Below are 13842 nucleotides of genomic sequence, written 5' to 3'. Positions count from 1 at the left end.
TCGCTGCTCACCGGTTTTCAAACGGCTGCGTGTTCGAGGACGGAGGACTTGCGTCGGTCTTCCTGATGGGCATCGTGACTTTGAAACCCCCCCTTAAATATTTCAACCCCTCCTCTCTTGTCTTGCTGTCACATCACATGCTAAGTGAATCGCTGGGTGACTCACCAGCTGGTATTCTTGCTGACTCACTAACCGCTCGTCTCATCTGTTGATTTTTTTTTTTGTTGCTGACTGCTGATTGGCAACATGAGACTAATTATCTTTATGAAGCGTTCTGCTGGTTTGCTGGGCGTCGGGTTTGCAGGCTGACTTTCACCGTCAGGGCCCCAACAGCCGCAGGCAGGCAGGCAGTCAGTCGGACTGGTTTGACGGTGTTCGTTGTATTTGCCTTTTAACGCCTATGATTATCATCAACGTCTATAGCTCCACGTCAGTCTCCCTCCTGTTTATCTCACTTTCTTTTTCTCATCTGTAACCCACATTGAATATTCTTATGTGGCCTCACTTCTAGCACACGACACAAATATGTCATAAAGAGTGTGTGTCTAGCTCTTTATCAAACACACACACACACACACACACACACACACACACACACACACACACACACACACACACACACACTTCAAAGTGACTCAGCGGTTTTAAGGAAGAAAGCAGCAGCAGCTATTTCAGGTACACCTCCTTTCTTCTTCTCCCCTGCTGGATGCCGGCGAGTTTATTGACTAACTGTCGTTGGCAAGTCAGAGGTGACTGTCAGCGGGAACGAAAGAAGTGGTCTGTTAAAAAAACAAGATAAGAGGAGACAAAAAAGTTGTGAAGGGACTGGATTTTTTTTTAGGATGTAACCCTGTTTCTTACTTCGTTTCAAACATGACACCCTGGTGAGAGAAGCAGCGCTGCATTCATCGCATAGCACCAGCACACTGTGAGGGAGCTTTATGACATACCTGCAGTGTGTGTGTGTGTGTGTGTGTGTGTGTGTGTGTGTCGCATAAACACACAGACGCAATTCTTTTTCGTTGACACAAGAATTGCATGCCAATGAGATCTTGGCATTTAAATGAGATGCAATGACATTTAACAGCAGGCTTCCACACACACATTAAAATACTATTTATATAGTAACAGCAGTAATTAGACCTCGGGGACAGCGTGTGTAAAACAGTCATCATCACTTTTGTGTAGGGATTTTTTTAGATACATTTTTTAGTCCATAAAATATTACAAAATAAAACGTCCAGACCGGGACAGATTGTTAAATATTCAGGATATTGTAATGTAATGATGGAGTACATTGACACGAATCCACAAATTAATCTTAAAAGTTAAAGTTTGTGACGGTTTCCTCAAACCTAACATTCGTTTTGTGACGGAAAAAAAGTGTGCACGCACAAAAGGTTCTTCCAATCGAAGTGTGTCCGAGTGTACGGATCACTAGATTTAAATTGTGTGATTAACTGCTTTGTTGCATGACAAGTTAATTGGGCCCAATCTGACGTCTGCAAGTTTTATCCAACTAACCACACATTAAATATCTTCCAGTTCTATTGGAGCCAGATTGATTGACGATCGCAGGCGTGCCTTTCCTTTATCGTTGGATTCTCCAGTTCTAGTGGACTCGCAGGTCAAAGTTCACCTTGATTGGCCAGATGTGCTCCGTCAACCAATGAATAGACAGCGGCTAATATTTTTGCACCAATGATAATCATCATCATGCACTTCCACGCAAGTTTGAACTCACATTCACTCAAAAAATTATCTCATATGCAACCAAAAGCAAGAAAAGCACAAAATGCATTGCACAGTGTAACTAACCAGCGTCTCACATATTCTTCCTTCAATAGACAAACTCTTTACAAAATCATAAGTAATGTCAAAGAGGTAAATGTATCACTTTATTTAAAGGATTTGCCGTTACATGTTCAGGAAGACTGCTCCAAGCTCTTACTGCAAATCACATAAAATGTGCTTTTTCTTAAACTATTCGTTGCCACAGAAACAAAAAACCCTTTTATTATACAACTTTATCTTACTTGTAATATATTCACATGGATAAGAATAAATACATGGAAACAAACAAACGCATGATTCATAAATTCAGTTTGAGCGCGTTACATTTTTAAGCTGTGTATTTATTAAAAGTGTCATCCGGGGGGCAGTGTTCATCTCACTGGTCACTTTAACACAGTAACCTCCTTTACTGGTCCACACACACACACACACACACACACACACACACACACACACACACACACACACACCCGCCCAGCGAGAGAGGAATCCGCTGTGTCAGCATCCTCAGCGTGTCTGGCCCCAAATATTCACAACACAATGACCCTCTGTGTCTCTCTGCCCGGATCTCTTTGTGGGACTCGTGTTGAGCGGAGGAAACATTCCCGTTCCTGCAGCCTCCCGCCGGCCGCACGCCTGTTTCCTTCAGGTGTTTGTTGCTTTTATTGAAGCTGCACCAGCGCTGATAAGCTGGAATACATTATTGTATGCCAGGGATGTGTGTGTGTGTGTGTGTGTGTGTGTGTGTGTGTAAGTTCTCCACAGTGTTTAGGTTCATATCTTTGTTTTTTTAGGATTAACGTGTAAGTGGCGTTCAGGTGGAAGCGGTGGATGAGCCTGTGACAGCTGATTGGCCGAGGCTCGTGTTTGAGGGGTGGCATCACAAGGGGAAGTGGGAGGAGTCAGTTACTGTCTGTCGCAGCTCATCAGTTCGTTCAAAGTGAAGTGCACAGCAGGGGAGCGGCGTGAAGGGGGGGGGGGGGGGCGGGGCCAAGACAGCTCGTTGATGACGCACCAGATCATTGGCAGTGGTAAATGGGCTGGACGTACTCCGGGGGGAAGTGGCCTACGTGTCCGTGGCAACGGCCCTTCCAGCGTAGCGAGTCGGAGCAGTCGATGAGTTCGATGACATCGCCGCGCAGGAAGCGCAGCTGGGACGGGTGGTGGGGGGTGAAGTCGAAGAGAGCGTGGGCGTGATGGGGACGCTGCGGGGGGGAAGAGAAGGAGAGGAAACATGAGTCCAAACTCTTAAAAGAGGAACAACATACTTCAAAATGAGCTTTGATTTATGCAACAAATGGATTGGCCAATATGATTGGCCCCTCTGTGTTTGAGGGGCGGGACGTAGTAAAGGGTCATCTTCGTGGTGATTAAGCAAGGTTAGAGTTGAAAGACTGTTGGAATTCATCATATTTTCATATTCTTTTGGCATTTTTTAACAGGAAAAGCAGAAAAGTATTGCCTGAGAATCATTTCCCGTCATCCGCCTCACTCAGGTTTGACATTTTGTGAAATACGGTTGCTTTCTTGCCAAGATGGATGAGAAGATTGATGCCAGCCTCCTATCACTGTTTTCATCTCACTCTCCTCTAAAAAAAAGGAATAAGAGCATTTCCCAAAAATGTCAAACCAAGAGAAAAATATTTATTTGTGCTGTGTTGCTTTGGGGACATTTGATATGATAATATCTAAAATTCTGATTATTGCAAATTACAAAGGCAAACTCCCTGTTATGTTTATCTTTGACAAGACTTTCTGTAATTTTCGGTGCATCCTCGCCTGACAACAACAAATTAATACATCTTGAATTTGAAGAGAGAGAATTAAAAGTCGCATCGCTTTCATCATTGTTGGTCTCCGTGTGGGCTTCATCAGGGCAGAGCAGCCATAAACAGAATTACTTGTGGAGGTCATGAGAGAGAAAATAGAGTAAGACACCGAGAGAGACAGGTGGACAGACAGACAGTCCAGACGCTGACTAAAAACAGCACTCTATTAAAAGTGTGATACTTCATGGCGATCCATGACTTCAGAACCACTTTTATTTCTGTCTTTTTTTCTTTGAATTCTTCTTTCTCCTCGCCTGATAGCCGGCCTCCTCTGATCTCTGTTGACTCGTGAACTAAAAGCCGTTTTAAGAGTAAAAACGTCTATTTTAAGGAACCTGAACTCAACTAACCTCGTAGCCGCCGGTCGCACTCCCGCGGAGAAAAGTGGATGATATGAACTGGGAGGGAGCCGAGGGACCAGAGAGAATACCAAAAATTTACTTTTTGTGCATGTGTGCGTCGGTAACTGTGTTTCTGGGCTTCATCGATGTGGACTTGATGTAATATAGTGGCATCCAGGCTCAGGCACACAACCCAGACAGCAGGATAAGAACCAAGACAAACAGACACCATCTATCAATTCTGCAAATCTATAAAATCCTCACCGACTTATCCTTTATTGTTTCGCTAATCTAGTCTAGACGTCTTGTAAGTGCGTGTGCATGGAGCAAGCAGGCCTCGATTTGCTCGGGTGTGTGTGTGTGTGTGTGTGTGTGTGTGCATATGTGTGTGTGTGAGAGACAGCACAGGGGAAAAACCCATTCATTTGGTTTGGAGAGGAGAAATATGGTCCGTCCGTATCGGCGGCGCTCGGCTGCCTCGTGATCAACGTCCGTATCAGCGGCTGCTCCGACCCGGAGCGAGCGCTGACAGCAAAACAAATTACTCTGTAACATCAGTGGACTACAGCTTTATACTACATTTGTCTTACCTACACACACACACACACACACACACACACAGGGTGTGTAAGGCAGAAAGGAATTAACCGTGCTTCTGTTTCCGCTTGGAGATGACAAGTTGCCAGAAAAGGAGGGCAAAGTTTGAATAGACTAAGAAATACAATATACTGAGAACAATTTCCCACCCTGTCATAGTGCGATAAGCGGTATAGGGTTCATAAAGAGCTGGTGTGGGATCAGTTTGGAAAGACCAACTCAATTCAAGTTTATGTCTGTAGACTCGAAACCTCAAATACACTGTGATCATGTGTTGGTTTCAGAGACAGTGAGGGAAATAATTAAATATTTTCCTGAAACATTTACAGCACACGAGTTAACCTGATTCCTCTCCAGCGTTGTTTTAATGCATTCATTTAATAATCCTCGGGTCTGAAGGGAACGATGCAAGAACTAGTTTTTCCTTGTTGCTTCGTGCTGTTGGTGTCACTTGTGTGCAGCAAAGATGAAACGGTGTGTCGGTAACCGGAGAGTATACTATTAATATCTGAGATCCACACAGAGCGTGATTTTATATTATTTATATAAGTGGACGGACAGTTTGGATCCCAGCTAATGTTGTTAATGTTTGTAATCTGCAGACCTGCAGCAGGAACAAAGGCTGATGACTGACACGCTTTAAATCTACAGCATGAAGAAAAGGTAGGATGGACTTTGTGTGAACTTTATTCTCTTTTCTCTGACTAAAGATAGAAAGTAAAAGCACAATAATTTGATTAAAATGATACAAACTTTAATTGTAAGGAACATGATTGGGCTAATAAACGAATTCCAAACTGAGATGAGTCCAAATAAGCTCCAATTAAATATAACGTTGCTGTTTATTGTCTATTTGGAATGAATGAACCACCGAGCTGATTAAAGTGGCTGCAGAAGACTCGGCTACGGATGTAAAGATATGAGCGACGCGGCGTGATGTGATGTGGAACGGCAGATTGTTTCTCAGGCGACGGAGCCACGTAGGTAAACACGGCAGCCTCAGCACGCCAACCCTGCGCCGCGGGGCGCGTTGTGATGCGGATACACATGACCTCGGGGGCCGAGCGGCACGCTGACCACAAGTCACCGCCCGCATATTAATGTCTGGATTAATATAAAAGTCAAGCTTTATGGGCTGTACCATCATGTATGTGAACGAGGGCCAACTGGCACGCAAGCCTAATTAGATTTTGATATTAATTTAGAAGAGCAAGGTGACCTATGACATCATCATTCAGACCTGAGGCAGAATAATGAGGAGGTACTGTGTGGACCTTCAATACAAGAAGCATTAGTTCTGAGCCGAGGGGCAAATTACAGTTACAGCGCTATAAAGAGAGTCATTTTGTTCCATATATGGGATAAATCTGGGACTCATCACATCATAGGATGATGGGATACATATCATAAAGTATGATAGGGATATGAAATAGAATATACTGCTAATAAAGACGCTGATTATTTTATGTAATTCGTTTTGGGAGTCTAAATTTTGCTGCAACTTTTATCAATTGCAAAGCCTCCAGGCACATTTAAAACATACGTTCCCGTGTATATTTAATGCTGTGTTATTACTGTGATGGAGCTCAAAGATTAGATGCAGACCCGCGGAAACACAATTACCGCGGCTGCATCTCCAGAGCGGCTGTGAGGATGTGGGTGGGCTCGCTGAGTGAGAGCCGCTCTCCCCCGTCATTAGAGAAAATGTAATCCTCATATACCTGTTCATTCACCGGGGATGCAGCTCCCTTAATAAGACGTCACATTAGAATGAGACGGAGAGAATACATGACCTTAACGAGCATAAATAATCTGTCATGGTCTTTAATCTTATAATGGTGAGAAACGCCTATAAAAACGGATTATTTATACAAATATCACCACATCCTGACTCATCTGGAACAGTGAAGTCAATTCAGTTCTGTGTTATTTTCTGAGACATGATAATCATGACATAAACAAAGTGTATTATAGGACACATTTACAGTTTAATTTAAAGTTTTAAACAGACGTACTGTGGCTTGTGAGACCTGCTGTTTGCTGATGCACATTTCTAGTTGTCATCTTGCTATGACTGCATGCAGAGGTCATGACACCAGCTTCTCAGAAAAACACGAATGTTCAGAAGGAGCCAGTAGTTGTGTTGTGTCGGTTGCTCACAGTGTTAGACTGTGGCAGTATTTAGGTCACGCGATGTTTTTCATCCCTCCCATAGGACGGCTGTCGTTATCTCCCGTTTAACTGCCGTCGTAACGCCCCGGAGCTAATTCTTCGGCTCGCACCTGCTCCGGCTGCCGTCGTTCAGAGGACTGTGCAGCATCTCCCCGGAGATTTAAAGCGTGCATGAGACTCGTGAGGTGCAAAGGCAGGAAAAGTTTCTAGACAACAACTCCAATGTGAGACGGCGCTTTGTGAAATCAAAAAGCTATTTTTAGGATCAAAAAACCCGTCTTCTTTCACGTGAAAAGTCTCCTGTTCCACAAAGTGAAATTCTACAGCAGTCAGGCTGCTCAGGAAAACTTCCTTTTATAGTTATACAAGTAAGTTTCTATAGAGCTATACTGTCTGGATGATGTCATGAACACAGGAGGATGTGGTTTCCTCTCTTAAGTTATTTCTGATCAGCTCAGAAATCCCACAAAGCAGCAGCGGTCAACACCTTAGATGTCTCTGTCTTTCTACTTGCATTCAGCAGAATGAAGCAGAACCAATATGTCGTTACAAACAGACCCGGTCTGCAGGATCGTGAATGTAAACCAAGAGGAAGTTGCTCCAGGCCGATTCCTTCTCAATGAAAGTATTAAAATGCTTCCCATTAAAATTGCCACGCACTTTTTTTACAGAAGACAGACACCTCAAGCAACTTGGTAATTTTATTTTTTTTTCTCATTTGAAAATGTGGCTTTGCTTTTAGATTATTTATTTTTTCTCTTGTGGCTGCCGGAGCCCGGAGGAGCACTTTGGATTAGACATATTTCAATACGTTTGGTCTCATCAACAGTCGAATCGTTTTTGTTTATAATAGGTTTTCGGTACTCATTTCATTAAATGAGTCACTTATCATTTCGGTAAAATAATAATTAGGTTAAAAACAATTTCATCTAAGTGGTGATTCATTTAGAGAGCCATTTAGTTCATCTAGAGAGAACAGGATTCAGATCGTTGAGGAGGAGGTAGTACTAGACATGTCGCCGTGGGAGATGTGTGTACTTGCGTGATCTCTTGACAAGAATCAAGCCGCCGTGCAAAAAGGTAACAAGACCTCGAGGGTCTCACGTGAGACGTTCCTCATTAATCTTGTTTACTAATAGCGACGGGGTTCGTCACCCCCCCGAGTGGCGACACGCAGCCCTGATGAGTGATGTGACCTTAATGGAACCTGTCACATCCTGGTAATCCAAACAATGCTATGTATCGAGTACGGTGGGAAGGAGGGGAGCGTGATGTGATGAGAATTAGCATGCGGCTTGTGTCGCTGTGATGTTCAGCATGCCGTCGCGTCGGGACGGATGTGGATCGGGTTTCGCCCGCGGGTGCGACTCGCCTACGCCACTCCCAGGAACACATGCCACTTCATCCCGTCTGCATAATGACTGTGGGTCACACCGTCGTGGGAACGACCTGTCGCTCTGATCGTCTCTCACTAAACCGGACAGATTTGAAATTGTGATACGCCAAATACACGATAACACCTTTAAAAAAATAAGTATAGTGCATTAAAACAAGAGGATAGAGGGTGTAAAAATAAAATAAATCTGTATTATAAGATTCCCTTGACTAAGTAGAGACTAACCAGACTCATAAGGTGTCTGAAGTACAAAGAGAAGCACAACTAACTAAAGAAATGTGCCATTTACTAGTGACTGAGGCAGATTTCCGCAGCACCGCCTCTAGCTCCGATGATGACTGATTTGGTTCTGTTCCAAACGGCAGCCGGGTGATCCGTCATTACAAGCCGCGCCTCGACATCAAAAAACCCCTGAGGCCGCCGAAGCTCCAGAAACTTCACCAACATATGGGAATGTTCACATGGCTTTAAAAAAGAAACAAGTGTGAACACCTAATTGGACAACAGGCGGAACAGAAATAATATAAATGTTGTGTCATCAGGTACTAAATCTCTGGCGGCTTAAACACAAGAGGGGAAGACGGAGGAGACGGATGACAACAAGAACAGATGTGTTTGAAATGGGTTGGGAGGAGACTTATTATTGTTATTGCAACAACGATGCTGCATAATTGCTGTGGATTTAGGTGAATTTCTTGGGAAATGGAAACAGAGCGCCATATCATTCTGATCTGTGCTTAGCTCCACTCTCAGGATGGACGATGTCCAAAATGAGTTTAATTACTGATTAAATTGCCTCTATTTTAAGGCTTTTTGCTTCCTTCTGCTTTGAAGAAAAACCCCTTTGAGAGAAAAAAATAAAGTTCCAAAGAAGGAGCCACACGCTCACCCTGGCGAAGTGCTCGGGATCCCTCAGGAAGACGGTCCTCTCCTTAGCGATGCTGTTGCTATGGTAGAACTCCACCAGCTCGTTGAGGGAGGAGAAGAGCTCGTCCCACACGTAGTACTGGCAGCAGCGATCCTGCAGCACCTTGAAATGCTGGACGTGGTCCCCGTAGCTGGCAAAACAGACAGACAGACACGTTTAGGAGGATCTCTCATCTTGTATGAGCATCTGTCGGGGGTTGATAATCCGTCCAGTAGAGCCATGACTTCAAATTAATTCGACTGCAATGCAATGAGTCATACATTCTGACCAGTTTTGGGTAGACACCAACAGTCTTGGCCTTTAGTCCTCAAAGCCGCCCCTTTAACTCCACAGCTGTTCATTTATCTCCTTATATGGAGACGATTTATTCACGTTTTTATTCTAATTAAATGATTTTAACCAATGGGCGAACAGCTGATGAGCCAAAAGAGCAAAACATATTTACCATATTTATGAAGAGAAACCCACGATGATTCTACATTGATTTGTGTGTGTGTGTGTGTTTGTGTGTGTGTGTGTGAGTCATATTTTTGGAGTTTAAAGCACAGGAAATGACATTTAGGTGGGCTGCTCTGTGGGTCGGGGAGATTCTAAGCAAAGCAGACGATGTCCAAAAAAATACCCGTTTAAGATGTGGATATTATTGTCGTATATTGTCACCATCAAGGACATTTCATATCATATTTGGAATACAGGGTTCAAAGTGCTGCTCAAACGGCGATGGCACCAACAAAAATAGCCAGCGTTGCCTTGTTGTTATGATTAAAAGAGTTTGGCCGGTATCCATTGGCAGCCATACCTGCTCCCCTATCCGGCTCTGCGGTGGTTGCTAAGTAACTTGCCAGCTTATCTTTAGAAATCTGGACACCTCACCATGATCATACGGTTATATAACTGCATCCAATACGCAGCGGAAGTCAACTCCCCCGTATTTCTAAACAAAAAATATGTGCAGGCCTCGTGTTAATGATGGTTATTGTCACTAATTTGGGTAAGTATTTTTCCTTTATGATGACATCATCGGTGTCCGTCAACATCTCGACATGGACTCTTCCTCTCGCTCTCTAGAATGAACACAATGCAGCGCTTGTGGTTTAACCCTGCTGAACTCTGGCGGCGCTCCAGACTCGGAGAAAAGTAAATGAGCACGGAGCTGGCCGAACAAGCGGGGCTGATTCCCTGATGACTGGATGGCATTCAGCGACACCTCCTTCCTCCTCTGCCTTCTCCGGTTCACCCTCCGTGTCCTCGCCTCACCCGGCTCACTCTCAAAAAACAGATAAAAACTGGAGGGAAGTGTAAAAAAATAGAGTTTTTTTAATTGAAAGATAAATTCAAGCCATATATAGGTTTTTGCCTTTGTGGTGATTCTGTGAGCAGCAGTGCTATCTGTCTGTCTCTTTGCCTTTAGGTTTGTAATCCTCTCTGTGTCGCTCCGTTATCTGACTTCTATCTAACTTTTCATCGTTATCTGCTCCACTGCGTCTCCGTTGACTCAGCCCCCCCTATCCCTCCACCGACTCGGCAAAAACTGTGATCTTCACAGTCAATGATCTCTATCAGCCCCATCGCTGGTGCACCCTGCTGGCCGGGCCTTGGTACTGCCACCAGCTGCTTGTCCCGAGCAGGCCAACGAATACCTGGAGCGGTGATGTAGGAAAGTGATGATAAAGAGTTTATATTCTGCGGAGGTGGAGATTAAAGACTCTGCCTTTAAGGGGATCCGCAACATTACATTTTATTCACAATGAAACTCATCGGGAGAAGGAATCTAACTTAAAAATCCTGCAGCGTCTCCGAACAGCTGACCAGAAGCAACATTTAAACTACACATCATCACGCTCAATTTGCTCTCCACCACTGTAGAATAAACGAATGCACTTTGAAATAGAAGGACAAACCGACGGGGAGAAGACAAACAGAATAAATGAATAACAAAAGACTACAAGTTTTCAAACAGAAGCACAGCGAACACCTTCTCAGGCTGAGGAACTGTGACACATTCACCTCCTACACGCTGTTATCAGGTCACATGAACAGCGGGAATTGATTAAAGTATTAATAGTATTTTAACACACTTCCTTCTGCTCGTATCGGGAGTTGTTTAACAGACTATATCTCAGAAAAATAGGGATTTCATTAAAACAGTAGATTACTGAACAAGGTTCAACCATGAAAAGCCATTTCTTTTTAAATAAATTTGGTATGAAAAGTAAACATTAATACGAGCGTTGAAGCGTTTCATCACTGTCACATCATTTAGTTTATAACGTCAAGAAACACCACACAAAGTGTGCAGTTCCTCTTTAATTATTACCCAGAGACATTAGAGAACCAGTGTGCGTAACACAGACGGCATCTGTCTCACACACACACACACACACACAGTCCAAGTGCTCTCTCATCTCCCTGATCCAGTGTAATTAAGGCCCACAGCGATAGAGAGATTATTTTTTCTTTTTCCAGCGAACAGGAAACGGGTGGGAGAGAGATTAAGAGAGAATGAGAAAGATTGAAAGGGAGAAAATGAAATGAGATGCACGAGATTGAACGCAGACGGAGATATAAACTGTAGATGAGGACAGAAGTTATTTGTAAAAGTTTTACTCCGCGTCAGCACAATTACAGATGTGTGAAGGTCACCCGTCCATCTCTCTCTCTCTCTTCTTTCACTCCATCAATCTAGTCTCACTTCCCTCTCTCTCTCTCTCTCTCTCTCTCTCTCTCTCTCTCTCTCTCTCTCTCTCAGAGTTTCTAATCCGCTGCAGATGCCGCTCTGACACCTCCAACTGTCAATTCACCTCTGATTGTGTGTGAAACTGACATCAGAGTGTTCGTCGACACCGATTACATCGCTGTTTTACGCGTGCTCGTCATGTATCACTGGCGACCGCATGTCAGTAAGAGAGAGGTAAAGCTGCATCAATAAATATTCACCGTCACCTGTTTCGATAGCAGGATGAGGAGAGAGAGAGAGAGAGAGAGAGAGGGGAAGAGTATGCTGAGATGGAGAGAAGAGCGATAAAAGGTGTTTGGTGGAGTGGAGGCAATTTAGTCCAGTGTGTAAACGGTTCAATAAGGAGCTTTTCAGACATGATATGGACCTGAGAGAGGGAAGCCGAGTCCGCCTCACAAACAGTGTTTATACAGAAAAGCAGGGGAAAAAAAAAATATACACACAAATATATACATTAAATAGTAATCTAAGTGAAAAATATATATTTTTAAAATCTATAATCTAAGTGAAAAATAAAAAATATATTCTACATATAATAAATTTACTAGATAACTTGTATAATTTTCAACTCTTGAAAATGATGGGGCTGATTCGGACGAGAGCTGCTCTCATTGGTTGAGATACGTTTCAGGAGGCGGAGCTTGCATCAGCAACTGGCAGTACAGGAATTCCTGTAATAAATTAAAGATTTGAGTTGTTACGTAACAGTTTCTCAGAGCCAGAGATGCTTCAAGGGGAAGAAATAATCGGTTTAGTTAAATCTCGGCAGAGCCGCAGCTAAGCTAAGTAACGTTAAGCTAACGAACCCTCGGGCTAGTCTTAAGCTACGTAAATGATTTAAGAGCGACCATGACCTGAAGCACTTTTACAGTCTCATTCAGCATTTTCTACCTCGCTTCTCTGTCCATGCTGACTTTGCAGATTCAGGCTCATAGAGATTTGGGTGGTTAGCAATGCCAAAATTAAAATAATTTATATTTATTATCATGTGAAAACAAATTAGAGATATCAGTCGTCATCTAACTCCTCGCAGGAGGGTGAAAAAGCGTCTTTCTCAATATGAATTTTCATGTCCCGCTACATGACAGATCAAGAGGAGGACAGAAAGAAAAAGGATAGAATAAAGTAAGAAAAATTGGATAAACAAAAAATTGAGAAAAGAAAAGGAGAGCCTCTGGAGGGTTTATGTCCCAGAGGACTGGCTGGTCTTATTTCAGCTCCACTGTCTATATGAGAGAACAGAGAAATCAAAAAGTGAAATCACGCACCTCCACCCAGCTCTCCCTTCTCCTGTCGGTTTTATCTGCAGCTCGCTCTCTCTCCCTCTGTCTCCCTTCGTCTCTCTTCATACTCTCCCCTCCTCTCTCCATTTCTCTCTGTATTTATGTTTCTGCCTCTCGCTGTTCGCTGAACTGTGCTTTCTCGATCGAGCCGATGTGTAAGCTGTGAAAAGCTTAACTGGACTGTTGGAAAAAATTAAATAAATAATAGTAGTGATGAAAATAAAGTAAAGTAGAAATAATAGCATTTCTATGGTTACTACAAATGTTGGCGGAGACGTCGTCATCTGGGATATTTCCAAACTCTCCAGCACCCTTGATGATGAATACTCATACTGTATATGAAGCTACAGCCAGCAGCTGCTTAGCTTAGCTTAGCTTAGCACAAAGACTGAACTTTACTCTTCCTTACAGTTATTTCCCACATTACCCCCCATGCATGAATGTGTCCCGACTAAACTGAAGTGTTTAACGAGCGCTGACAGTCATGGGACGTTGAACCTGCAGCGCGTTACTTAACGCTCAAAGGCGATCACGGAGCTGTAAAGTTAGCGTAGCCTAAAGGGTGACTGATGACAAGGAGGCTGAATGAACGGACCCGACTCAGCACTTTGCCAGCCGAGCCATGAGTCAGTGATATCTGAGGCCATGTCGAAAAATGGTGGCATCCGTTCTGAGCGGAAATACGCCGACGGTTGGCGAGTGGTAACGCGAGTGAGTTACTGTCAGACATTCGGATAAGACAAGAAAACCATGTGAGGTTTTCGG

The 13842-nt window shown here is 43.6% G+C and overlaps 1 protein-coding gene across 2 annotated transcripts in view; it reads right to left on the bottom strand.

The window, feature by feature from the left end:
• Positions 1–2465: 2465 nt before the first annotated feature.
• The window catches only part of grapa (GRB2 related adaptor protein a), a 145583-nt gene continuing 134206 nt past the window's right edge, over positions 2466–13842 (bottom strand). For both annotated transcript variants that reach the window (XM_084037272.1, XM_084037271.1), the window contains 2 exons: positions 9019–9187; positions 2466–2999 (listed from right to left, as the gene is read on the bottom strand). In XM_084037272.1, the coding sequence (XP_083893398.1) occupies positions 2814–2999; positions 9019–9187 (355 nt within the window). In that variant the 3' untranslated portion in view covers positions 2466–2813. The remainder of the gene's footprint in view (positions 3000–9018; positions 9188–13842) is intronic.

This window comes from Eutrigla gurnardus (assembly GCF_963514095.1).
Source record: "Eutrigla gurnardus genome assembly, chromosome: 20".
Classification (NCBI taxonomy): Eukaryota; Metazoa; Chordata; class Actinopteri; order Perciformes; family Triglidae; genus Eutrigla; species Eutrigla gurnardus.
This window is presented reverse-complemented; position numbering and strand designations above follow the sequence as displayed.